The sequence below is a fragment of the Podarcis gaigeae genome, assembly GCF_964106915.1.
Source record: "Podarcis gaigeae genome assembly, chromosome: 16".
In the NCBI taxonomy this organism is placed as follows: domain Eukaryota; kingdom Metazoa; phylum Chordata; class Lepidosauria; order Squamata; family Lacertidae; genus Podarcis; species Podarcis gaigeae.
Window position 1 is genome coordinate 2,942,147 of NC_139693.1, and position 27,110 is coordinate 2,969,256.

The 27,110-nt window shown below is 48.9% G+C and overlaps 1 protein-coding gene across 4 annotated transcripts in view; it reads right to left on the minus strand.

The window, feature by feature from the left end:
• Positions 1-11,384: 11,384 nt before the first annotated feature.
• TUFT1 (tuftelin 1) overlaps positions 11,385-27,110 on the minus strand; it is a 51,765-nt gene continuing 36,039 nt past the window's right edge. For 2 of the 4 annotated variants that reach the window (XM_083715950.1, XM_083715952.1), the window contains exons 4-12: positions 26,854-26,940; positions 25,513-25,584; positions 23,800-23,916; positions 21,718-21,846; positions 20,276-20,370; positions 18,856-18,961; positions 15,893-15,976; positions 14,669-14,760; positions 11,385-11,475 (exon numbers count right to left, since the gene is read on the minus strand). In XM_083715950.1, the coding sequence (XP_083572076.1) occupies positions 11,412-11,475; positions 14,669-14,760; positions 15,893-15,976; positions 18,856-18,961; positions 20,276-20,370; positions 21,718-21,846; positions 23,800-23,916; positions 25,513-25,584; positions 26,854-26,940 (846 nt within the window). In that variant the 3' untranslated portion in view covers positions 11,385-11,411. Of the gene's footprint in view, positions 11,476-14,656; positions 14,761-15,892; positions 15,977-18,855; positions 18,962-20,275; positions 20,371-21,717; positions 21,847-23,799; positions 23,917-25,512; positions 25,585-26,853; positions 26,941-27,110 lie in introns of all 4 variants that reach the window. The other 2 variants (XM_083715949.1, XM_083715951.1) reach the window with 1 other exon arrangement.

Genomic DNA, 27,110 nt, shown 5'->3' on the forward strand with positions numbered 1-27,110 from the left:
CAGGTCCAGGGGGTCATGAAGAGTCGGACGCGACTAAACAACAACAGCAGTAGCCAAGGGAAAAGGCGAGGAGGGCGGGGATCATGGGAGATGTAGTCCCAGGAAGGAAGGGTGGCTGTATGGTAGCGGTGGCTTTTCCAGGGACTACGGCTCCCATCATGCTCATCGGCCCAGCTGATCATTGCCCATTAGGCCAGCTGCTGGGGGAAGATGGGAGATGCAGTCCAGCAGCCTCTGAAAAGCCCCCCCCCCCCCCGTTCCTTTCTGGGAGGCTAGAAGCTGCCCAGGGTGGCCAACAGATAGATATACCATCTAAAGAATAGATTAAAATATTGTGTGTGTGTGTGTGTGTGTGTGTGTGTGTGTGTGTGTATATATCGTGTTTCCTTTTATATTTTGTTGGAAGCAACCCGTCCAGGGCATCCAGGGCAACCCAGTTATGCAGGATGCAAGTAGTAAATTATTGTTATTGTTGTTGTTATTAATATTATTATTAATTGCACATTTCTTCTCCAAGTCGCTCAAGATGGCATACGTTATTCTCCCCCTCCATCATTTAATTCTCACAACCACCCTGTGTGGTAGGTTGGTCTAGACTCGAGGCAGTAATTCGCCAAAAGTTTTAAATCTTTGACATTTTACTATGCCTTTTTAAGTGCTGTGAGCCGCCCAGAGTGGATTATTATTATTATTATTATTATTATTATTATTATTATTATTATTATTAGAGTGGCAATTTGAACTGCAATATGAAAATCAGGTCCTAGTTAATTTACAATGAACTAAAATGCTTTGAGACTTCTGCGCTTCACAGCATAAGCAATATTCAAGTGGGGATGCTCTTTAAGAAGAGGAAGACGACCAGAACTGCCACTGACATCAGTGAGGAACTGCTGCTCTGAGGCTGTGTACGTAACGCCCATTTAAAGGTAAAGGTAAAGGGTCCCCTAAGCGTTAGGTCCAGTTGCGGATGACTCTGGGGTTTACTGACTGAGGGAGCCGGCGTACAGCTTCTGGATCATGTGGCCAGCAGGACTAAGCCACTTCTGGCGAACCAGAGCAGTGCACGGAAACGCCGTTTACCTTCCTGTTAAGTTGTGGGTTGACATAGCAGACGACACAGCGATTTCTCCAAAGCAGCTCTTTATTTGCAAGCTGGAACAGAACTGCCTGAGGAGCTCAGTCAGCCTGCTTATATAGAGCTCTGGAACAATTGTAACTGTTGCAACGTTCTAAAACTATCCAATCACTGAACGTCACTTTCGATCCTTCATTTGCATAACTATCTACAGTATCCCCCTGCTGGCCCAGGGTGAGAACTTCAGTACATAACACTTCCCGCCGGAGTGGTACCTATTTATCTACTTGCACTTTCCCGCCGGAGTGGTACCTATTTATCTACTTGCACTTTGACGTGCTTTCGAACTGCTAGGTTGGCAGGAGCAGGGACCAAGCAACGGGAGCTCACCCACTGCCCACCTAATCAGCAAGCCCTAGGCTCAGTGGTTTAGACCACAGTGCCACCCGTGTTTTATTCTGCATCAAATGCACTACCAAGGTTAGCCACGATTCTATGAAATCCTGCATTTCCCCCGGAAAAACAGCTTGAAACCAAACAGGAAAAAAGACCGGCCTATCTGTGTTTTAAGCTGGTGAGGTATACACAGTCTTTGAGCCTTTTTTGGCTAAAGGGTGGGACATGAAAGCCGTAAAGAAATCCTAATAAATCCAATAAAAAGGTGGAGAGACTTGCAACATTAGAAGCAACAGTCATCACATTCTAGTGTCATATTGCCTCCCTGTCCAGAAGACCATTAAGTCCAGCGTCTAAAATCACTTTATTGTCCAAGCTGGAGGGGAATGTGCATTCTTCCTTCCGTGCTGGAGCTACCAACCCTCATAGGAGTTTAACCCGAGGGGGGAAAATGTTACAGGATTTGCAATTTTGGGCAAGTCACATCCAAAATCAGGGATAAGGGGGGGGGAATGCAATTCCCTGTCCATGTGCTAATAAATAATAAATAAATATTAAGCACTGCATGTTAATTAATTATCTCAATTATTAATAACTCATTAATTAAAGCCTAAATCCTCGTCGCGGAGCTTCATGGGAATTGCAGTGCAGGGCAGCCAGTAAGTCTAAAACGGTTCCCTGGGCGCCGCTATGCCAGGACTGTGCACGCGCCTTTGCTGCAATGCCTCATGGGAGTTGGAGTTCAGGGATGGAGACAGGCAGGCAAGGACACGCCCCTTTGGAACGGCGGAGAGTTACGTTCTCCGTTCCTGGCGCGGCGTCAGGGGAGGCGCGCCCCACCTCTTTCGCGCAAGGGCTTTCGGGGGCTGTAGTTCCGCTGAGTGGGGAGTGGGTAACAGGTTGCCATGGGCAACCACAGCCCTGGGGCCTGGCTTGGTTCTTCGAATTCCCCAACGTGCAACGTTTCCTGAACCCACCCTTGAAAATAAGATAAAAATAAAACCGAGTTTTGCTGACAACATTCGCTGTTATGATAGCCATGTTATTTAGAGTCATAGAATCAAACATATGAGTTGGAAGGGGGCCCAGCCAGATGGGCAGGGTATTAATAATAAATTATTATTATTATTATTATTATTATTATTATTATTATTATTATTATTATTATTAACCCAACCCCCCACAAGGCAGGAATCCCAACTAGATCATACACGGCAGATGGCCTTCCAATTTGTTATTCTGACGTTTACAAATTAACCTTTCCCTATTCAGTGCTACTTTCCTGCTCACATAAGAGTAATATTAAACCCTTTCCTGCTTTTGTTTTATAAACAGTTTTGGGCATTACGGCTGTTATTTTGCATAACCCAGTGCAGACCCACTGAAATCTGTGGGCGTAACTACGGCCACCATAAATTCTAAACAGCCATGGTTCCCCACCTCCACCACCAAAGAATTGTGGGAGTTATAGTTTGTTAGCATCTTAAAAAGCAGAGACATCACCTTGCCAACAAAGGTCCGTATAGTTAAAGCTCTGGTTTTCCCAGTCGTGATGTATGGAAGTGAGAGCTGGACCATCAAGAAGGCTGATCACCGAAGAATGGATGCTTTTGAATTCTGGTGCTGGAGGAGACTCTGGAGAGTCCCATGGACTGCAAGAAGATCCAACCTCTCCATTCTGAAGGAAATCAGCCCTGAGTGCTCACTGGAAGGACAGATCCTGAAGCTGAGGCTCCAAGACTTGGGCAACCTCAGGAGAAGAGAAGACTCCCTGGAAAAGACCCTGATGTTGGGAAAGATGGAGGGCACAAGGAGAAGGGGACGACAGAGGACGAGATGGTTGGACAGTGTTCTTGAAGCTACCAGCATGAGTTTGACCAAACTGCGGGAGGCAGTGGAAGACAGGAGTGCCTGGCGTGCCCTGGTCCAGGGGGTCACGAAGAAGTGGACATGACTAAACAACAAGGGTGCTGAGAGTTCTTAGGAGATATCTGTTCCCCCTTCCCAGAGCTACAATTCCCAGAGTTCCCTCCATACCTGTCCGCATTTTCCTCGGAGACTCAGGGAAACCTATTCCGAAAGGCGAGAGGCACCCTTCTCCTCCCAGAGGCACCCGCCAACCAGAGGAGGAGAAGTGGGCGATATTAATTAACAGCTTGCACATTTGATTGTCAACACATATGGGCTAATGGGAAGCAAATCGAGTCAATGTTTGCAAATGCTCACAGCTGCGTCAGCTTAAGGGGAAACAGAGCAGGGTTGTGCGTGTTGTTGTTTTGCACTCAACCAAACCTCTGCAACAGCAAATGTTTGCCTGGAAGGCCCGCCTGCAAGAGTCGCGCACCTGGGCAGGTAAAAGCGTTTCCATTTTCCGCATGCAGGGACACACATCCCTGGGTGCAGCTAGCTGGACATTGCTCTATCATACAGGAGAGGTCTCATCTTTGCTGACTTGGAACACAATGGGGTTTGTTTTGAATTTTAAAAATTGAGGTCTTATAAATATAATAAATGTTCATAACTGCATATATAAACCACATTTCTGAAACCCCACAGAAAAAGTCCTAAAACCATTTTGTCCCTCCATAATTGACCTCAAATATTTCTCTGCAAGGTCAAAGGAAAATGGAAAAGCCTCCCCATTGTCGTTTCCTTCACAAGTCCTGTCTTAAGAGTATGTCTGTGTATAAACAGGGTGAGCCTATGACCTGGCTCAGCAACTAAGTATTTATCATTACAAAAGAATGGCTCCCCAGGTAATCCAATCAAGGGACCATTAACAGGTAACCTGCCAGACAGGAGATAAGCACCGCACTCAGATTTCTGATGTAGACCGCCCTTTCTGTGATTTAGGTATGATGTGTCTGGGGGTGGTCTTGGACTCCAATGCAGGGAATTTAAAATGTCTATATAAGGGCGGGCACACCTTGGTTCTGGGTCCTCCTCTTTCTCCTGCGTGTGAAGGGGGCACCCTGTTGCAACAGTTCAATAAAGATCAGGCTTACTAGCTGCTTTGCTTCTCAATATTCTCTGGTTGGCCTCTGTTCTTTTCTCTGACCGATGGAGAACCTACAAAAGGCTCTATAAGGGCTCTTGTGTTCCCCATAAGGGCAGATTTTCGTTTATTACAGTTTCCAGGTATTCCTGCCTCAGATTCCCGACACAACAAGCCTTCACAAAGCCAGCTTCCCTCCGGTTTCAGAGTTACATGAGCTTCGTATTATGAGGTGCACTAAAGAAACAGAATTGAAAACCTGGGGTGGTTTCTGCATGCGATGGGGATGTTGTCGACTGCTAGCGTTTCCCCGCCCCTTGGGCCATAGGTGAAATCTCAGAGTGGGTTGTGGGTTTCGGGGGGTTTGCACCAAACAGGCTAACCCATCAGCTCTGCTGTGAGATCAGTTCCCTCAGGCCTCCTCACCCATAGCTGTCACCCGGGGGCAGTCATTCCCTCCTACTCCCTTGGTGGGAGAGATGGGAGGCAGAAAACTTGCTCCATCAGCTCTGCCGAAAGGCCAGCTCCAACAGGTGCCTTCTACCCCCACACTGTGCCAGCATTTCATCATGATACCAAAAAACATTCTTTAAAAATTGGGTCCCGAGTTTGTTTTTTTCCTCCTCCCTCCCTGTGCCTTTTTCCTTGTGTGTCGTGGTGGTTTCTCTTTCCTTCTTTCTTTCTTCCTTTCAAGATTATAAGCCTGCAGGCAGAGACTTGTCTTGTTTTAATTGAATGTAAGTAAGCCACTCTGAGAGCCCTTTTGTCTGAAGAGGGAGATAAAACACTCTAAATAAGTTAGGTACTGATAAGTAACCCTTTCCCACTCCATCTCAGAACACTATGCAGAATGGGGCTTTTCTGAAAGATGCAAGAACGCTTCTACTGGAAGCTCCACTGTAGTCAACCTACCACTTAATTTACACTAATTTCCTAGGCCCTTAACCATTGGGGTCTAGGGTACATCAAGACCCCCAGATCCCTTATATCCCAGAGGCCTTTGGGGGAGTCACTGTTCATGGTCCCCCACGGGTCAGATCCAAGAGGAGCCATGCAAAATTTATGGAACTCCCTTCCAGTTGAGGTCAGACAGGCCCACTCTCCTTGTTGAACTTCCAACACCAAGTGAAGTCTTCTTTCATTCCAGCAGGCAGTTAAACTGAATCCCGATTTTATGGGTTCCACTTACTTTTATCTGCATTGCATTGTTTTTCCCAGCTTAAGAGATGAAGAGGTACGTGGTCAGAATGAGTATCGCCAGCTGCCCTGTGGATCTCAGTGCCTTTTAAATAGGTCAGCAGCATATATTTTTGAAGTCTGTCCGTTGAATGATATTGCTTGTGAGCCACACCTTGGTAAGGTTTGTATCTTGAGATGCAGGATCTAAATTACAGCACATCAATCATCCTGTCAAAAGGTAGGTGATTCATCCTTCCGCAAGTTTCTCAGGGACCAGGCCTATCACTCAGACTTACCAGAAAAGGTTGACTTTTTCTCTGGTGCCAGTTTTTAATTGTTTTTATCAGGTTTCAAATAGATATAGAAAATTTTAAAAACCCTGCTTGTTATGTTGTGGGTGAACATATCAGACGACACAGCGATTCCTCAAACAGCTCTCGTTTATTCACAGGCCAGAACTGAACTGAACTGAAGGGTTCAGCCAGCCTGCTTATATAGAGCTCCACTACAATGCAACAGTAACCATTTTCTGTAACTATCCAATCACTGAACGTCACTTTCAATCCCTTATTTGCATATGTGGACCTGAGTGAAAACTAACTACAGTATCCCCCTGCTGGCCCAGGGTGAGAACTTCAGTACATAACACTCCTCCCAATCTGGGATGGGTATAGAGGATGAATCACAATACAGATATTTTGACAAAAGAAAAAGGGACAAAGTCCATTAACTTTGCGATTGTTACTATACATCCTATTACGTTTACATGCGGGATCTCAACTACAGCTTCTATGGCAGATGGCCATTCAGCTTCTGCTTTGAAATCTCCCAAATAAGAGTTTCTTGAAGGAAAATTGTCAAAATGGCCATGTTGTTTGGTAATTCCCTTTTTCCCAAGCAAGGATAATGCAAACTTTTACCTTTCAATAAAAAGCTGTTTGCGTCATTGAAAGCTCTGTTATTGCATTTTCCTTTTAAGGCAAAAGATGACAGATTAGAGAACTGGGCCCAAACAAACAAGATGAATTATAACAGGGAGAAATGTAAAGTATTGCACTTGGTAAAAAAAAAAAAGGCACAAATACAAGATGGGTGACACCTGGCTTGAGAGCAGTACATGTGAAAAGGATCTAGGAGTCTTGGTTGATCACAAACTTGACATGAGCCAACATTGTGACGTGGCAGCTAAAAAAGCCAATGCAATTCTGGGCTGCATCAATAGGAGTATAGCATCTAGATCAAGGGAAGTAATAGTGCCACTGTATTCTGCTCTGGTCAGACCTCACCTGGAGTACTGTGTCCAGTTCTGGGCACCACAGTTCAAGAAGGACACTGACAAACTGGAACGTGTCCAGAGGATGGCAACCAAAATGGTCAAAGGCCTGGAAACGATGCCTTATGAGGAACGGCTAAGGGAGCTGGGCATGTTTAGCCTGGAGAAGAGGAGGTGAAGGGGTGATATGATAGCCATGTACAAATATATAAAAGGATGTCACATAGAGGAGGGAGAAAGGTTGTTTTCTGCTGCTCCAGAGAAGCAGACACGGAGCAATGGATCCAAACTACAAGAAAGAAGATTCCACCTCAACATTAGGAAGAACTTCCTGACAGTAAGAGCTGTTCGACAGTGGAATTTGCTGCCAAGGAGTGTGGTGGAGTCTCCTTCTTTGGAGGTCTTTAAGCAGAGGCTTGACAACCATATGTCAGGAGTGCTCTGATGGTGTTTCCTGCTTGGCAGGGGGTTGGACTCGATGGCCCTGGTGGTCTCTTCCAACTCTTCTATGATTCTATGTTAATGCATGACTTGTTTTTACTAAACTAAAACCTCAGTATTCAGGTTAAATTGCCGTGTTGGCACTGTGAGATAAATAAGTGGGTTTTGGGTTGCAGTTTGGGCACTGGGTCTCCAAAAGGTTTGCCACCACTGGCATAAGGCAGCTCTCTGGGTTCCCAAGGCTTGCCCTCCAACACAGAGACATGTATAGGTTTTGCTGACAGGTTGTGTTCATCCTTATCTATGTGGAAGTCACCACCTGCAGGGAGTAGACAAGAAGGGACCCACAGCATAAATGCAGACCCCTCCAAGCCTCTATGTGGCCCCCAGCACCCTTTGCAGGCCACACGCCCTCACCTCCCATGCTTTGCATGCCCCTCAACTGTTGGATGGTAGCTAATGGATTGAGGTTGAATCCTGACAAGACAGAAGTACTCTTCTTGGGGGACAGGGGGCAAGTGTGTGTGAGGGACTCCCTGGTCCTGAATGGGGTAACTGTGCCCCTGAAGGACCAGGTGCGCAGCCTGGGAGTCATTCTGGACTCACAGCTGTCCATGGAGGCACAGGTCAATTCTGTGTCCAGGGCAGCTGTTTACCAGCTCCATCTGGTACGCAGGCTGAGACCCTATCTGCCTGCGAACTGTCTCGCCAGAGTGGTGCATGCTCTGGTTATCTCCCGCTTGGACTACTGCAATGCGCTCTACGTGGGGCTGCCTTTGAAGGTGACCCGGAAACTACAACTAATCCAGAATGCGGCAGCCAGACTGGGGACTGGGAGCAGCCGCCGAAACCACATAACACCGGTCTTGAAAGACCTACATTGGCTCCCAGTACATTTCCAAGCACAGTTCAAAGTGTTGGTGCTGACCTTGAAAGCCCTAAACGGCCTCGGTCCAGTATACCTGAAGGAGTGTCTCCACCTCCATCGTTCAGCCTGGACACTGAGGTCCAGCTCCGAGGGCCTTCTGGCGGTTCCCTCCCTGCGAGAAGCTAAGTTACAGGGAGCCAGGCAGAGGCCCGGTAGCGGCGGCCGCCCTGTGGAATGCCCTCCCACCAGATGTCAAAGAGAAAAACTACCACCAGACTTTTAGAAGACATCTGAAGGCAGCCCTGTTCAGGGAAGTTTTTAATGTGTGACATTTTAGTGTATTTTTGGTCTTTGTTGGAAGCCGCCCAGAGTGGCTGGGGAAACCCAGCCAGATAGGCGGGGTACAAATCATTATCATCATTATTATTATTATTATTATTATTATTATTATTATTATTATTATTTCTACATGGCTGAAATGCATCCTTGAAATCTGATTATGCTTCTTGCTTACCTGACGGGCAGACAGAGAGAGGGCTGTGTGTTTAGAAACTAGCCTTCTGTAGAAAAAGGTAAAATTTGCATGCAGAAAATTTCCACTCCCTATTGCCCACCCCGGTAAGTGGACCTCAAGGGGTTGCCCAGAAGGGAATGTGGCGCTCGGGCAGAAAACATTCCCCACCATGGACTAGGACTCTCCCTTCCCCAACCTGCAGTTGTTTTTCTGGAGAGCTGCCATCGTCCACGCTTGGGGTTGAAGGAAGTTGTAGCTGAGCCAGGCAGGGCTGAGAGTAAGTTGCAGGCGCGAGGGACCTTTGGCCCATCAGATGTCGCTGAACTATAACTCCCACCAGCCCCACAAGCACGGGTGGTAAGCCAGGGGTGATGGGTGCCATAGCATCTGGGCGGCCAAAAGTTTCCGGCAGGCAGGCAGGCAGACCCCAACTTTTGCAAAATGAATCCAGATGCAGTAGCCTTTGTTCTGACCCAGCCAATAGGTGACTCCTAACGTTCTCAAGGGACGCAGGTGGCGCTGTGGGTAAAACCTCAGTGCCTAGGACTTGCCGATCGTATGGTTGGCGGTTCGAATCCCCGCGGCGGGGTGAGCTCCCATTGTTCGGTCCCAGCTCCTGCCCACCTAGCAGTTCGAAAGCACCCTTAAGTGAAAGTAGATAAATAGGTACCGCTTTATAGCGGGAAGGTAAACGGCGTTTCCGTATGCTGCGCTGGTGCTGGCTCGCCAGAGCAGCTTTGTCACGCTGGCCACGTGACCCGGAAGTGTCTCGGGAAAGCGCTGGCCCCCGGCCTCTTAAGTGAGATGGGTGCACAACCCTAGAGTCGGACACGACTGGCCTGTACGTGCAGGGGTACCTTTACCTTTAACGTTCTCAAAAGCAGGTGTGCGCGCACCAAGGAGCTCTCTCCAAGGGATGGGGGTCAAGCGCCTTTGAGCTGCAAAGTTTATCAACCGATAGCAGATTGCAAAGATATTTTTTAGAAGTAGACTCAGAGCAAACCACCCTTGCTTTAATGCATGGGTAGGCTAACTAAAAGGATGTGGGTGGCGCTGTGGTCTAAACCACTGAGCCTCTTGGGCTTGCTGATCAGAAGGCTGGCGGTTCGAATCCCTGTGACAGGGTGAGCTACTGTTGCTCAGTCCCAGCTCCTGCCAACCTAGCAGTTCAAAAGCACGTCAAAGTGCAAGTAGATAAATAGGTACCACTCCAGCGGGAAGGTAAATGGCGTTTCCGTGTGTTGCTCTGGTTCACCAGAAGCGGCTTTGTCATGGTGGCCACATGTCTGTGGACAAACACTGGCTCCCTCGGCCACTAAAGCGAGATGAGCACCGTGACCCCGAGTCCTCCGCGACTGAATGGTCAGGGGTCCCTTTACCTAGGCAAACTAAGGTCCAGGGGGCCAGATCCAGCCGAATCGCCTTCTAAATCCAGCCTGCGGACGGTCCAGGAATCAGCATGTTTTTACATGAGTAGAATGTGCCATTTTATTTATAATGCATCTCTGGATTATTTGTGGGGCATAGGAATTCGTTCATTTCCCCCCAAAAAACATAGACCGGGCCCCCACAAGGTCTGAGAGACAGTGGACTGGCCCCCTGCTGAAAAAATTTGCTGACCCCTGCTTAATATATATGAAACATCTCCTCTTTTTTTTTTTAAACACTCAACTCAGTATTTATTTCTACATTCACACAATGCTAGATTACACTATACGAGTCGATCCTCTACATTCTGCCATGGTGCGGCGTGGGCAGCTGACAGAGTTAAATGCAGACATGGGGTAATCTCTGTTCTCTGGGGGGGCTAGGCAGAGTTTGACGGGAGAAGTTCACTCGCTGCCTGAGAGGTGGATGGGCAGTCGCTGAGACATATTCTTTCGGAGGTGAGAAGAGGCAGGAAACTAGGGCACATTTTTCCTCCTCGACTTTGTCAAACCCAACGCGCCTTTACACTGTTATTAATACAGTGGTACCTCGCAAGACGAAATTAATTCGTTCTGCGAGTTTTTTCGTCTTGCGAATTTTTCGTCTTGCGAAGCACGGATTCCCATAGGAATGCATTGAAAGTTTTCATCTTGCGAAGGAAGCCCATAGGGAAATTTGTCTTGCGAAGCAACTCAAAAAACGAAAAACTATTTCGTCTTGCGAGTTTTTCGTCTTACGAGGCATTCGTCTTGCGAGGTACCACTGTAATCTGAAAACAACCCTTGATGGGCGTACTGGCTTGAACGGGGATAAAAACTGAACTTCCTAGCGCTGGACGGAGCTAATAGCCATATATATACATGACATATATAATTATATATATAATTACTAAAAAGGCACTTTCTTTCCAAAAAGGGACCAGCCTTACAGATCAATCGCAAGAAATGCAAAGGTTCCTTCTTGCGGCCTTTGGGTGGGGCAAAAGCGTCCTTTTGGCCTTCAGACGTCCTCGCGTCCCGTCCCGATCAAACCCTTTTCAGAAAATCCTCCTTTTTTTCTTTTTTTGCGGCTTCAAGCAGGCCGTGCTGCTGGGTGGATGGGGCTTCCCAGACAGTCCCACCGCACGCTACAAGGGAGTTGGTTGCAAGGGCGAAGCAGCTGGCGATGGACTAAGAGCCCGGCGAGTTTGCAGAGGGTTCCTTTTCTGGGGAGCGGGGAGTGGAGGAGAGGGGTTTGAGTTCATGTTTCCAGCACTCGGATGAGAGGCAAAGGTTTGGGGCCCGGAGACTTGGTGAGCCGTTTGCTGCAGGAGAGAGAAAGACGACAGAGGCGAGGGAGAGAGATATTAGGGAATAAGCCGACATTAGGAAACGTGGCGGTAAAGGTGTTAGGATATTCCGTTCCACCTTAAGGAACAGGAATGACTGTTGTGTGTCACGTGCCTGTTTACACTCCAGCACAGCTTGCTGGGAAGTTTGTGTATAGCTTTGGCTTTAGCTCTCTTGCTTTGGACATGAAGGAGATCAGACATGTTTCCATTTGTCCTGATTACCGTATTTTCCAGGGACGCGGGTGGCGCTGTGGGTTAAGCCACAGGGCCTAGGGCTTGCTGATCAGAAGATCGTCGGTTCAAATCCCCGCCACAGGGTGAGCTCCTGTTGCTCGGTCCCTGCTCCTGCCAACCTAGCAGTTCGAAAGCACGTCAAAGTGCAAGTAGATCAATAGGTACCGCTCTGGTGGGAAGGTAAACGGCGTTTCCGTGCACTGCTCTGGTTCGCCAGAAGCAGCTTAGTCCTGCTGGCCACATGACCAGGAAGCTGTACACTGGCTCCCTCGGCCAGTAAAGCGAGATAAGCGCCGTCACCCCAGAGTCGGCCACAACTAGACCTAATGGTCAGGGGTCCCTTTACCTTACCATATTTTTCGCTCTATAAGACTCACCCGACCATAAGACACACCTAGTTTTAGAGAACAAGAAAAAAAAGGTTCTTTCCCTCTCTGCTCAGCGCCTGTCCAGCAAAGCGGGAGGAGAAACGGAAGGGGCTGTTTCTCCTCCCGCTTCGCTGGAGGCGCGCTGTGCAGAGAGGGAAAGCTCGCGGCGGCTCTCCAGCGAAGCCTGCACAGCCTGCATTCGCTCCATAAGACGCACCCACATTTCCCCTTACTTTTTAGGAGGGGGAAAGTGCGTCTTATGGAGCGAAAAATACGGTACGCTGAACAAACTGCATGCCCTCGAGTCACAGATTCCTGCAGCCCCAAGGACTGGAGTTCGCCTGGCACACCGGCTGGAGTCTGGCTGGGCTGGAGCCTGCGTACCTTCACTTGGGGAATGTCAAGTTCCCAGTCCCCATGGTTTTGAATCAAGGGTTCAAAGAGGAAAACAGGAAGCTGCCCTGCCAATCTGCTCACCATCGTCGACACTGATTGGCAGCGGCTCTTCAGGCTTTCAGGCAAGAGTCCGTTCCTGGCCCTAACGGGAGATGCTGGGGACATTCTGGTTGCCCCCCCCCCCAGTGAGCCACGCCCCTTCCAAGGTCTACAGGCTGAGAGCCTCCCTGCCCGCAGACTGTTTTGCCAGAGTGGTGCATGCTCTGGTTATCTCCTGCTTGGACTACTGCAATGCACTCTATGTGGGGCTACCTTTGAAGGTGACCCGGAAACTACAACTAATCCAGAATGCAGCAGCTGGACTGGGGACTGGGAGCGGCCGCTGAGACCACATAACACCGGTCTTGAAAGACCTACATTGGCTCCCAGTACGTTTCCGAGCACAATTCAAAGTGTTGCTGCTGACCTTGAAAGCCCTAAACGGCCTTGGCCCAGTATACCTGAAAGGAGCATCTCCCATCTCCATCATTCAGCCCAGACACTGACGTCCAGCTCCAAGGGCCTTCTGGCGGTTCCCTCATAGTGATAAGCAAGGTTACAGGGAACCAGGCAGAGGCCCTTCTCGGTGGTGGCACCCGCCCTGTGGAATGCCCTCCCTTCAGATGTGAAGGAAATAAGCAGCCATTTTATCTTTAAAAGACATCTGAAGGCAGCCCAGTTTAGGGAAGTTTTTAATATTTAATGGTGTATTGTTTTTAACACTCGATTGAAAGCCGCCCAGAGTGGCTGGGGAAACTCAGCCAGATGGGTGCTGTATAAATAATTTATTATTATTATTATTATTATTATTATTATTATTATTATTATTATTATTATTATTAATATTATTATTATTATTATTATTATTATTATTATTATTATTATTATTATTATTATTATTATTATTATTCCTGGCCTGTTCTGCAGTGAGTGGGTAGGACCTGTCCCTTTTTGCAGTGAACTGAATATGTGGATGAGCACTTCCTAGGTATTCTGGCCCATCGCTTTGAAGGCGTGTTAAGCTATTCACATTTTAGGAAGGTGTAAGTTGCTTTGGAGAGGAGGAAGAGAAGAGGGGTACACCAAAGGGGTTCGTGGCTCAGGGAGTGTAGGGGGTGGGGGGCGAGCCCCCACCAGGCAAGGCCTCTTTCCACCTGCCTTGCCCCACCCTCCTGTCTCTGCTTCTCATTTTGTACTGCATTATGTTGTGCACGCAGGTGGCGCTGTGGGTTAAAGCCTCAGCGCCTAGGACTTGCTGATCAAAAGGTCGGCGGTTCGAATCCCTGCGGCGGGGTGCGCTCCCGCTGCTCGGTCCCAGCGCCTGCCAACCTAGCAGTTCGAAAGCACCTCCGGGTGCAAGTAGATAAATAGGGACCGCTTACCAGCGGGAAGGTAAACGGCGTTTCCGTGTGCGGCTCTGGCTCGCCAGATGCAGCTTTGTCACACTGGCCACGTGACCCGGAAGTGTCTCCGGACAGCGCTGGCCCCTGGCCTCTTAAGTGAGATGGGCGCACAACCCCAGAGTCTGTCAAGACTGGCCCGTACGGGCAGGGGTACCTTTACCTTTACCTTTATGTTGTGCACTGTGGAATGCTGTTGTTTTATTGACTGGAGTTGGGGAATTACTTATTGTAACTCTTAAGAGTGGATTTCTGTTTAATCTTGAGGTGCTGATATTTAATAGTACAGTGGTACCTCAGGTTAAGAACTTAATTCGATCCGGAGGTCCGTTCTTAACCTGAAACTGTTCTTAACCTGAAGCACCACTTTAGCTAATGGGGCCTCCCGCTGCCACCGCGCAATTTCTGTTCTCATCCTGAAGCAAAGTTCTTAACCCGAGGTACTATTTCTGGGTTAGCGGTGTCTGTAACCTGAAGCGTCTGTAACCCAAGGTACCACTGTATTCTAATGAATGTTGAATGTTATTTTATTTGCATATTGTATATTGTATTATGCATATTGTCTTATTTATATGATGTTAGCCGCTCTGAGCCCAGCTTTGGCCAGGGAGGGCAGGATAAAAATAAATTTATTATTATTATTATTATTATTCCTCCCCAGGCCGGCAGCCACTTCCCCTAAAGGGCAGGTGGCAACCCCTCCACCCTGCCGCTCACCTGCTGACGTACTCTGATTTGGAGCGGGGCCTTGCATTGTGGACCCCGGCGCTCTGGGCCTGCTTTTCAATGAGGTGCTCCATGCGGTCATGCATCTCCAGGTTCTGAAGGGAGAAAACACGAAGGTGAAAGGGATGATTTCCCTGATTTCCAGGGGGCTGGTCTAAACGAACTGCGGGTAGGGGCCTTCCAGCTCTACAACCATATTAAAAAAGGGGGCATGTTGATTAAACCGGCAACATTTCGCTCAGGGAAAAGGGAGGCAGACAGAACTGGCCTGAACCACTGGAAGAACAACATTTCAGTAACGGGAGCAAAGCATCATTCTGGGGCGTGCCAAGAGAAAAACCACGCATTTGGCAGAAACTGGCAAAACGTGCATTAAATGTCTCTTTGATGGCGCTGTTTCCTCTGCTTTGATGCTCATTTTGGCAGGGAGAAAAGGCAGTCCCACCTGCAAGTCCATTTAGTGTCTGTGTGTGTCCTTTTAACACACCTGGAGAGTCAGGTTGCAAGAGTCCGCTCTGGACCCGGCTGACATTCCCGTATCACCGCAAACGCCCCACCAGGGGGCAGCCGAGCCAAGGGCTCTTCTGGGGCAAGGAATGTGCTTGGTCTTTCACCACCAACTTGCAAAATCTAATTGCAAGCACCCCACCCTACCCCAAAATTGGATGACGCATTTTCTCCAGATTTCCCAATGGGAAAGCATGTGCAAAAATAGGTGTTTTTAAGGCTGTGTACACAGCCTTAAAGCACATGCAAAAATAGTTTTTTTTCTTTTAAGGCTGCGTACGCCATGCCTGGTTTTTGCAGGCGAATGCACTGAGAAGTATTAGCGGTGCATTTTACGTTTTTAAAAGAGTATCTCGTACGTAAGGACAGCATCCAAAATGTGGACTTCAGGGGTGGTGCCCTACTCAGCGTAGACCTCCACCAAAATTAGCAGACCTAAGCTAGGCATGTTGATTTCAATGAGTCTGAGTAGGACTCATGTTGGATAAAACTCTAATGATCTGGAGCCAAACGCACAAACATCGTAGGGAGAAATACAATCACAAGGTGGGCTGATAGGGGCCTGCGCTGGATGGCTCTAAAAAGGGACTATATGGGTTTGCAGCCAACGTTAGCCCCACTCAATGTATAGAAAAACAGCTAATGAGAAAACTTAGGTCCTTTAATGTCAACATCTTGCAGGCAACAGGATTAGGAACTTTAATAAAAATGGCTGCCTACCTCAGCCTCCAGGTAGGCCACACGTTCTTTGAGTTCTTGGATGATTGTGTCTTTGGACTGAATCACAGTCTTGGAGTTTTGAAGCTGTGGAGAAGGAGGATTGTTAGAAATGAACAGCCCTGGAGTCTCCAGTAAAAGAGAAGCTAGCTGCAAACATGCCCCAAAATGGCCCAGGTAAGTTGCACCAGGGACACAGGTGACGCTGTGGGTTAAACCACAGAGCCTAGGACTTGCCGATCAGAAGGTCAGCGGTTCGAATCCCCACGACGGGGTGAGCTCCCATTGCTCAGTCCCAGCTCCTGCCAACCTAGCAGTTCGAAAGCACGTCAAAGTGCAAGTAGATAAATAGGTAACGCTCTGGCGGGAAGGTAAACGGCATTTCCGTGCGCTGCTCTGGTTCGCCAGAAACGGCTTAGTCATGCTGGCCACATGACCCGGAAGCTGTACGCCAGCTCCCTCGGCCAATAAAGCGAGATGAGCGCCGCAACCCCAGAGTCGGTCATGACTGGACCTAATGGTCAGGGGTCCCTTTACCTTTTAAGTTGCACCAGGGATTTAAAACTAGCACCCCCACCCTCAGAGAAAGTGGGATCTGTAATCTTGGGGAAGGTGGGAGAGGGAGAGAGAGAGAGAGAGAGAGAGAGAGAGAGAGAGAGAGATATCTCAAAGCAAAGATGCAACATCAAACTTCAACTCCCATGATGTGGGGCCACAGCTGTCAAAGGAGGGGTGAGGAATTGGCAGAAAGCTCCCGATGTTGCTGGACCTCAACTCCCAGCAGCCCAAAGGGTCAAGGGTCAGGAATGCAGCTGTAATCCACTACCACCAATGACACAGAAATGTCCAAACTCTCTCTCTCTCTGCAATTAATGCATGCTGCCTGATTAATCGGGCTCCTACAACAGCTTATAAATCATTTTAAAAATGCAACAGCCCCTCCCCATAGGCTTACAGTCTAAAAAAGTCACAACACACAAGGAAAACCGATTGGGAGGGAAGAGGAAAGAAAGAAACTCAAGCCCCTAAATTGCAAAGTTGTTCTAACGACCGGCTGGGAGGCTACAAAAGCTGCTGGTCTCTCAGCTGCGTGGAGTTTGTTTAGAAAGGTTTTTCTAACATAATTTTAAGTTTGAATCCCTAATCCTCTGGCGATTTGCAGAACTTTCAGAGAGAGAGAGAGAGAGAGAGAGAGAGAGAATGAATCTTTACTGAATCAGCCCCAGACACCTCCATGAAAAGGGCTTAGTTACAGGAGTCCTTTTGTGGTGTGAGTCACTCAAAAGATGGGAGGTCAGTTTTAAATCAAACAGAAGCCAAATTAATTGGCACAGGGCTTAAGAGTTAACTCTTTCCCAAGTCAGGGAGAGACACACACGGCTGGTTTTAAAGGCGGAGGGACTCTCTCTTTTTTATTTGTTAATCTTACCATCTGGTATCTGTTATGTTTGGCTGTTAGCTCACTTTCACCGTCTAGACTTACAAATGTACGAAGACAAGCCTATCCAGACATGCAGAGCATTGACATGTGTTTTAATATGGCTTTTTATAGCTCTTCATTAACTATTTTTTTGAAGGTTTTAAACAATTGTTCGACAGGTTTTTGAAAAACAGATAATTCCCTTGCTTTATTGTCTCCGTAATCTGATTTGCGGTCCAATGAGCTTTTTGACATTCGAGTGACATATAAACTCTCCGGAGTAAAATAGGTAAGAGCAGATACGCAAAAATGCCCTTTTGGGGTTACTCCCAGTGACAGCCTGCTGCCGATTGGGACTGGTGGGGAAGAAGGCAGAGAAAGAATCTCAATGAGAGGTGGAGCCAGAGCCAACGGGAGGTGGAGCCTGTGTCAACAGGGGTGGAGCCAGTATCAACAGGAGGCGGAGCCAACTTCCTCTACTCCTGTCCCTTCTTCCTCCTACCTGCCCAGTTCTACAAGGGGCAACGTTGAGACCAAGGGTGTCAGGTGTGCGTGCAGGAGCCAGGCCCTGTGGCCAATAGGTCTTTGCAGGACTGGGGCCTTCCTAAGTTTGTTCTGGAGAGGCAAGGCGCTGCCGCACAGGTGAGGCCGATTGGTAACTCCCAGCACCTCATGGCAAGAGCTGGGAAGGGAAATAAGGTCAGCATTTCCCTTTGACTCTTTGCCACAGCAACACATTCCCTGCCTTGCTGCGTTTGGCTTCTTGCTTCCTGATCCTTGAACCTTGGCTTCTTGATCCTTGGACCCCTGACTTCTTGACTCCTTGCTTCTTGACCCTCAGACCCCTGACTTCGTGACTCCTTGCTTCTTGACCCTCGGACCCCCGACTTCTTGACTCCTTGCTTCTTGATCCTCGGACCCCTGACTTTGTGACTCTTTGCTTCTTGACCCTCGGACCCCTGACTTTGTGACTCCTTGCTTCTTGACCCTTGGACCCCTGACTTTGTGACTCCTTGCTTCTTGACCCTCGGACCCCCGACTTCTTGACTCCTTGCTTCCTGACCCTCGGACCCTTGGGCTTCTTGACCCCTGGGCTCTCTGAAACCTCAGACTCTTGGCTTCCTGACTCCTGGGCTTCCTGACTCCTGTTCCTGCTCCCACCCCGCCATCTTATCCCCGGTCCTGACGTCCCCTGCTGGGACTTTGACCCCCCCATGAACTGGACCGTGACAAAGGGTGAGGAGGAAGCGAACAGGCAGGGCCACCCCTTGTACTGGTTGTTAAGTAGGAAGCTAGTCAGGGAGGGAGTTGGCTGAGAGCAGAGTGGGAACAAGGGCGCTGGACTCATCCTGCTCTTTGCATTACGCTCGGGTCTAGCACAACATTACCTCTGGAGACAGCAGGATGTCACGCTGCCGGCAAGCGGAGGGGTAAGAGTGGAGGAAGGAGAAAGAAGCAGGTTGCATAACCCCAAACTCACGGAGGGGACAAGACCCCCAAAACGCTCCATCGTAGCCACAGCGCACAGCTCATTCCCAGCACCCACCTGCTCAATCATCTGCCGGACCTTCCTCTGCTGGCTCTTGAGCATGTCGTCCAAGTGGTGAATTTTCTCCCGCAAAGTGGCAACTTCCTTCTCCAGTTTGGCCGACCTGAGGGCAGGAAGACGAAGAAGAAGAAGGAGAAAGAGGCTGCAGGTTATGCAAAAGCCAGTTTCGTAATATCCCACTTTTAGTTCTAGCTTGAAAAGCGGCTACATGGGCAACTCCCTATTTACGCGCTCTCGGGGCACACATGTGCATCGCTGCGAACTCAGGTGCGGAATAAAAGGGGGCAAAAACAGCCCCGAAAGAGCACAAAAATGGCCCCATGACAACACTATGGAGGTCCCAAGTAGGAAGGTGGTTAGATTGGTCTCAACTAAGGAAGTCAGATTAGCCTCAACCAGAGGCAGGGCCTTTTCAGTACTGGCCCCGTTCTGGTGGAACGCTGTGTCTCATGAGACCAGGGCCCTGCAGGATCTGATTTCTTTCCGCACGGCCTGTAAGACAGAGTTGTTCCACCTGGCCTTTGGCTCAGAATCAGTTTGATTCCCTCCCCCCCTTTCTTTTTCCTTTCTCCTCCTATGAAGAGATTGCTCCCTAATTGTTATAATGTTGTATCTTAATCTTTTAAATTGTATTTTAATCAACTGAGCCCTGAGCCCAGTCTTGGCTGAGGAGGGCGAGGTATAAATAAAAAATTATTATTATTATTATTATTATTAACAACTAGGGCCAGGGCCTTTTCAGTACTTGCCCCGACTTGGTGGAACGCTCTGTCACAAGAGACCAGGAGCCTGCAAGACAGAGCTGTTCCACCTGGCCTTTGGTTTGGACTCAGTCTGACCCTTATGTTTCCCTCCCCTTATGATTTTGGTCCATGGGGCTGCATTTTAAATTGCATTTTAACATGAATTTTAAATTGTTTTGTTGTTGTTTTTCCCTTATTATGTTTTTATTCTAATTTTACTGGTGTTAGCCACCCTGAGCCCAGCTCTGGCTGGAGAGTGTGGGGTATAAATAAAATTCTTCATCATCATCATCATCATCATCATCATCATTATTATTATTATTAATGATGATAGCATCTAGCAATCCCAGCCCTGGACTCTGAGGCCTGTGGAGTGTTGGGAGTTTGAGCAAGCAGCGATCACAGTGGAGTTTGGTGGGGGGGTTTTTTGGTTTTTTAAAAGGGTTTTGGAGGGTGTTTGGTGGTTTTCCCAATGGCGTTCCAATATATGTGATTTCACTTAAACGTGTTGTGCCTCGGAATGTAACCCGTATGCAAATGGGGAGCTGTTCATTATCTCTCCTCCCATCCCACGCCCTGTTCTGTGCTATCCGTCACAAAACCCTATTGGACGCAAGTCAGACACAAGTCCCCAGCCCCACAGATCCACCGCGCCTGGGGCTCAAGCCTCTCACCTTTCCTGCTCGGCAACTTTGTCCTTCTCGATGCTGCGCAGCTGCTCCAGCTCAGACTCGTCGTCTCTCATCTTCTGTAGCAGAGTTCTGTGCTCCTGCAACGGGGAGAGAAGGGCAGGCAGGGTTAAGGTGGCTGCCGCCAGGATCTCAGATCCGGCCTTGCAAAAAACCCGAAAAGCTACGCCTAGGGAGGGGAAGTACAGAGAACGCCGTGGGGCTGGGCACTATTCCTGACCCACAGTAAGCACATAATTTGCTCTCGCTAGAGGCAGCGACACCTGCCAACTTGAATGTCTTTAAAAGAGGACGGGGGGGGGGGGGGGCGGATTCACAGAGGATGAAAAGGCGACAGTTCTTCTTAGATTCCCATTCTGAGCAGGTGTTGGTACTTTAAGCCTTTCCCAGCCTTGGGTCTCTAGCTGTTTTTGAACTCCCATTCCCATCGTCCCTGACCACCAGTCTTGCTAGCTAGGGATGATGGGAGTTGTAGTCCTAAAACAGCTGGAGGCCCAAGGTTGGGAAATGCTACTTTATGATAGGATACAATAATCTTTATTGTCATTGTCCCATATTGGAAGGAAAAAAATCTACACAAGACATTCAAAACCGACAAGCCTGCTATCCCAGCCTGGTTAGCCCACTAAAAACAGATACCCCATTTTTTAAATACAAGACACTCCCATAGAGACCCTTTAAGGTAAAGGTAAAGGGACCCCTGACCATTAGGTCCAGTCATGGCCGACTCTGGGGCTGCGGCGCTCATCTAACTTTATTGGCCGAGGGAGCCGGCGTGCAGCTTCCGGGTCATGTGGCCAGCAGGACTAAGCCGCTTCTGGCGAACCAGAGCAGCGCACGGAAACCCATTTACCTTCCCACCAGAGTGGTACCTATTTATCTACTTGCACTTTGGTGTGCTTTCGAACTGCTAAGTTGGCGGAAGCAGGGACTGAGCAACGGGAGCTCACCCTGTCGCAGGGATTCAAACCTCTGACCTTCTGATCGGCAAGTCCTAGGCTCTGTGGTTTAACCCACAGCGCAAAATCATATTTGGATAGAAACTGTTTCTCAGGCGGATAGTCCTAGTCTTTTAAGCTGTAAAACCAGCACGTTTTTGGTTGAATGGTGTCGTTACATTTTTTTATTTTATTTTTTTAAAGGCATTCTGGTCTACAGCTGCTCCTTTCCAGGGTCTAAAGAATTGTTTGGTCTCTGATAAGTTTGCCAGACTGGTTTAATGCCATCTTCCGCTTGCAAGGGCCACTCCAAATAAAAGACAACTAGAGAAAAGAGGGTTCTGAATTAAACAAAAGGTACAATTAGATGCATCACCAAAGCAAGCAAATTTGCACTCTCTCTTATTTTTGGCCCAGCGGCACAACGGCTTTCGCTGCGCCAATCTGCCCTGCGGACAACCGCCGGCATCTTCCATCAAGCGAAAGTACCTTCTCCATCCCTGTCAGGAGTCTCTGCAGCTCCTCCAGCTTCAAATCCTTCTCTTCCAAGTCCAGCTCCGCCCTCCTGAGAGCTGCTCCCGAATGTTCGGCTTCCCTCCGATAATGGGAAATGGATGTCTGCAAAAAGAAGGGAGAGGGGGCACTTTTGCATGCATATCAACCGTTTCACACACACACATGGCTAGCGAAATTGCATGGTTCACCCCAAAAGCCTGGCAACCATCATACCATCATCAACCCTAAACGGCCTCAGTCCTGGATACCTGAAGGAGCGTCTCCACCTCCATCGTTCAGCCCAGACACTGAGGTCCAGCTCTGAGGGCCTTCTGGCGGTTCCCTCATTGCGAGAAGCGAGGTTACAAGGAACCAGGCAGGGGGCCTTCTCGGTGGTGGCGCCCGCCCTGTGGAACGCACTCCCTTCAGATGTGAAGGAAATAAGCAGCTATCTTATCTTTAAAAGACATCTGAAGGCAGTCCTGTTTAGGGAAGTTTTTAATATTTAACGCTGTACTGTTTTTAACACTTGATTGGGAGCCGCCCAGAGTGGCTGGGGAGACTCAGCCAGATGGGCGGGGTATAAATAATAAATTATTATTATTATTATTATTATTATTATTATTATTATTATTATGATGTGGAGGCCATGACAAAGGACCCCTTCCCTGGCCCTTAACCAGCCGGCAGCGCAGCCTCAGAGAGGGTGGTCCTTGCAACCACGGTCGAGGATGCAAAGCCACGGGCCTCCCAGGTGTTGGATGTTGGGCCACATCAATGGTTCTCAAAGAGGACAGTACCACTCCTGGGGGAGAGGGGAGATTAGCTAGCAGGGTTCGAGGAGGGATGATGTGTATCTCTGTTGTGCGGGACACGGGGGAAACCATGAAGCCAGCCAATGCTCTACATAAAGGTAAAGGGACCCCTGACCATTAGGTCCAGTCGTGACTGACTCTGGGGTTGCGGGGCTCATCTTGCTTTACTGGCTGGGGGAGCCTGCATACAGCTTCCGGGTCATGTGGCCAGCAGGACTAAGCCGCTTCTGGCAAACCAGAGCAGCACACGGAAACACCGTTTACCTTCCCGCCGGAGCGGTACCTATTTATCTACTTGCACTTTGACGTGCTTTCAAACTGCTAGATTGGCAGCAGCTGGGACTGGGCAATGGGAGCTCACCCCGTCGCGGGGATTCGAACCACTGACCTTCTGATTGGCAAGTCCTAGGCTCGGTGGTTTAACCCACAGAGCCACCCATGTCCCTAATAGCTCCATCCTTATTTCAGACAGCGTGATATATCAGTACAGTCGTACCTTGGAAGCTGAACGGAATCCGTTCCGGAAGGCCATTCGACTTCCAAAACGTTTGAAAATTCTGATTGGCTGCAGGAAGCCCCGTCAGAGGTTCAGGTTCCAAAAGAACATTCAAAAACCAGAACTCTCACTTCCAGGTTTCAATCGTCCGGGAGCCAAAACGTCCAAGTTCCAGGGCGTCCAGGATCCAAGGCACGACTCTACAGTCATACCTCAGGTTAAAGTTGCTTCCGGTTGAGCATTTTCAGTTTGCTCTCTGCGGCGACCCAGAAGTAACAGAACGCGTTACTTCCGGGTTTCGCTGCTCACGCATGCGCTCAAAATGACGTCATGCGCAGAAGCGGTGAATCTCTGGAACGGATCCTGTTCGCACCCAGAGGTACCACTGTATATCGCAATGTTTAGCTGGTGATATATTGCAACGCTGAAAGCCAGCCCTACACTGGGGTGCTGGAGGTGTAAATGATGGTTACCCTTTGGAAAGCCGCTATCCCTGGATCAAGTCCGTCAGTTTTGTTGCATTAGTCAAGCTAAACTGTCCGAACTGGATTTTGAAGAAATGTGCAATTGATTGCGACCGCTCTGAATGTTACTGCGTTACGATCTTCCTGAGCAGGTCGCTCAACCTGCAGTTTTTAATCATGATTTTTGTAGGGTAAGGTTGCGGGCCCTGGGGATGAGCTTATGGAACCAAGGGAGTGGTGACCCCCCATAAATGTTTGGGAACCGCTGGCCTGATCCAGCGGGCTTTTCTTGTGTTCTGACCTCATAGGCGGCTCTGTCCGACTGGTGGCGCTTCTCAGCCTCTTGAAGTTTCGTGAAAAGCTTCTTGGTGGTCTCCCGCATTATCGAGATGTCTTCTCCGGGGTACGTAGGCTCATCCTGAAGAGAGGTAAGGATTTTAAGCAAGGGGGGCCTTTTTCCACTTTCCCATTTGGGGGCAGCCTCCCGAGGGCCGCACACCAGCAGTGGGCGGGGCCAGAAACAAGCGTGGGCGGAGCAATGAAAGGGGATGTTTTGTTTTTTATGATAGGTTAGTTTCCTACTTCACTCTCTCTCAACAGATTGAGGTTGAATCCTGACAAGACAGAAGTACTGTTTCTGGGGGACAGAAGGCGGGCAGGTGTGGGGGATTCCCTGGTCCTGAATGGGGTAACTGTGCCCCTGAAGGACCAGGTGCGCAGCCTGGGAGTCATTTTGGACTCACAGGTGTCCATGGAGGCACAGGTCAATTCTGTGTCCAGGGCAGCTGTTTACCAGCTCCATCTGGTACGTAGGCTGAGACCCTATCTGCCTGCGGACTGTCTTGCCAGAGTTGTGCATGCTCTGGTTATCTTCCACTTGGACTACTGCAATGAGCTCTACGTGGTGCTGCCTTTGAAGGTGACCCGGAAACTACAACTAATCCAGAATGTGGCAGCCAAACTGGTGACTGGGAGCGGCCGCCGAGACCATATAACACCGGTCTTGAAAGACCTACATTGGCTCCCAGTACGTTTCCGAGCACAATTCAAAGTGTTGGTGCTGACCTTGAAAGCCCTGAACGGCCTCGGCCCAGTATATCTGAAGGAGCGTCTCCACCCCCATCGTTCTGCCCAGACACTGACGTCCAGCTCCAAGGGCCTTCTGGTGGTTCCCTCACTGCAAGAAGTAAGGTTACAGGGAACCAGACAGAGGGCCTTCTCGGTGGTGGCACCCGCCCTGTGGAACACCCTCCCTTCAGATGTGAAGGAAATAAGCAGCTATCCTATCTTTAAAAGACATCTTAAAGGAGCCCTGTTTAGGGAAGCTTTTGATATTTAATGCTGTGCTGTTTTTAGCACTCAATTGGGAGCCGGCCAGAGTGGCTGGGCAAAGACCTGACACAGAGGCCTGGAGAGGCACATTTAGGGCCCCCCAGGCTTGAGATCTCCAAACCCCTGAACTGCCAACGATGGATTCCCATCACCCCATTTGATGCTGACATCCAGGGTGGTGCAATGATTAGAGTGCTGGACTGGGCTTCAAATCCCCACTGGGGTGACCCTGGGCTAAGCCTAACCTACCTCACAGGGTTGTTGTGAGGGGCTGAAGAGAAAGAGATCCTTGGAGAAACGATGGGGTATAAATACAATAATAAATAACGTGCAAACGAGTCACAAGCAAGCTAGCTCACCTTGCCCACCGCATTTATTAATTGCATTAATATCTTTCCTCCCTAAGAAGTTCCAAGGCAAGGGACAGGGCTTTCACTTCCCTGGCTTCTCCTCTTCACCCAACGGCAGAGTGACGATTCCCTGCCCCACTGGCCTGAGGCTCTAACCATTGCACCACACTGCCTCCCCTAACTTCAGCTCTAGGTCAGAGCGAGTGAACAAGCCGGCCCTTTTGTGACCAACCCAGTTTCTCCCCAACCTCAGTTCCTTCCAGAAAATGGAGGCCACCTGTGAACACCAACCGTACCCCCACCATCACGGCCACAGACTCTCGTGCTCGGACCTGGCATAGTGACATGCTGCGAAATGAGGTAGTTCTGTGAGGACGGATCCCATTCGGCTTGTCCAGCGTTTTCTGTGTTTGAAGACATACACAAAAATAAAGTAAAATAAAATGGGGAAAACAAACAGATTAGAGGAAGTCAACTAAAATGTTTATGGAAATGGATTTCAATTAAATAATTGAGGTTTTTTTTTCCTGTTTACGTATTTTAAGTTTATTCTTTTTTTCTTCTTTTTCACTTCTCTATTGTGTCGTTGCATATTTTCTTTTTTGTTAAGTCTATTGAAAATTAATAAATATTATTGTCAAAAAAAACCAAAACCCCTCTCCATCTCAGACTTTCTCATCTTTGAAGGAACCGAGCAAAAACCCATCAGGCTGGCTGTGGTTGCAGACCTCCCAAAACTCTTGGGAAACGCCGGGGACTTTGCCAAAGGAACCGCCAACACCTTCAGAGCGGGGAGAGGCCCTCGCTGCGAGGTGTGGCAGGCAGGCAGCTGGGCCAAGGCGGGCAGACAAAACACAGAAGGCAACTCCTGACAGATCCGTTCCAGCTAGCAAAGCAATTAGGGCCTCGGATCCGGCAGAGCTTCTAAGGCGGGCGTGAGTCAGCGAGCTTCTTGATGCAAAAAAAGGGGGGGGGAGAGAAAACACCCTTTGGTGCCAGTTAGGCGGAGCAGATTTCTATAGCTAAGCTCCAACACAAGGCGTTCCTCTGCACAAAGGTTTGCCTTTTGCAACTTGTCTTAAGGGCCTTTCTTACTTCCCTTTGCAGAATGCATCAGCAAGAATGCACAAATATATATTTTTTCTGGGATGGAATCTGTGCACTGGTGGGAGAAAAATACACTGGGTAGCAACAGGTTTTTACCAAATTGCTGAAGAGGCAAGCCTCCCTTTTCGGCTGCAACTGAAAAGTTGCTTGCCTCTCCAGCCGCTGCAGTAAACTTCAGAAATACTATATTTTTCGCTCTATAAGACGCACCAAACCATAGGACGCACCTAGTTTTTAGAGGAGGAAAACAAGAAAAAAAAATATTCTGAATCTCAGAAGCCAGAACAGCAGCGAAAGCAGTGATCCCTCTTGCTGTTCTGGCTTCTGGGATAGCTGCGCAGCCTGCATTCCCTCCATAAGACGCACAAACATTTCCCACTACTTTTTAGGAGGGAAAAAGTGAGTCTTATAGAGCAAAAAATACGGTATTTATGTTATTTCTGCGCACACACACACACACACCCTTCAGTGCCCCGTTGAGAGTCCGTGCCCCCAGCTCCTTCCGTTTTGCAAAATTACCTCCCCGCTACTTGCCAGCACACATTATTTAAAAGGAGGCTAATTACCGCTTGGAGATGACAGCTGTCACTTTTCAGTTGATGGAGGCTCTTTTCGTTCTGGGCCCTGTCCTCGGCTCGGGCTCGGAGGTAGACCTGAGTCACAGAGGAGAAACCACAACGCCCATCAAGTTGGGAAGGAAAGCTGACCCAGTAGGAAGGAGGAAAACCTGGCACAAGATGGGACAGGCACGCGCTCGGGGAACGGTTGAGGGTCAGGGCTGGGGAGCAAGCTGGAGCCCTCCAGACGCGGCTGGACTCCAAGT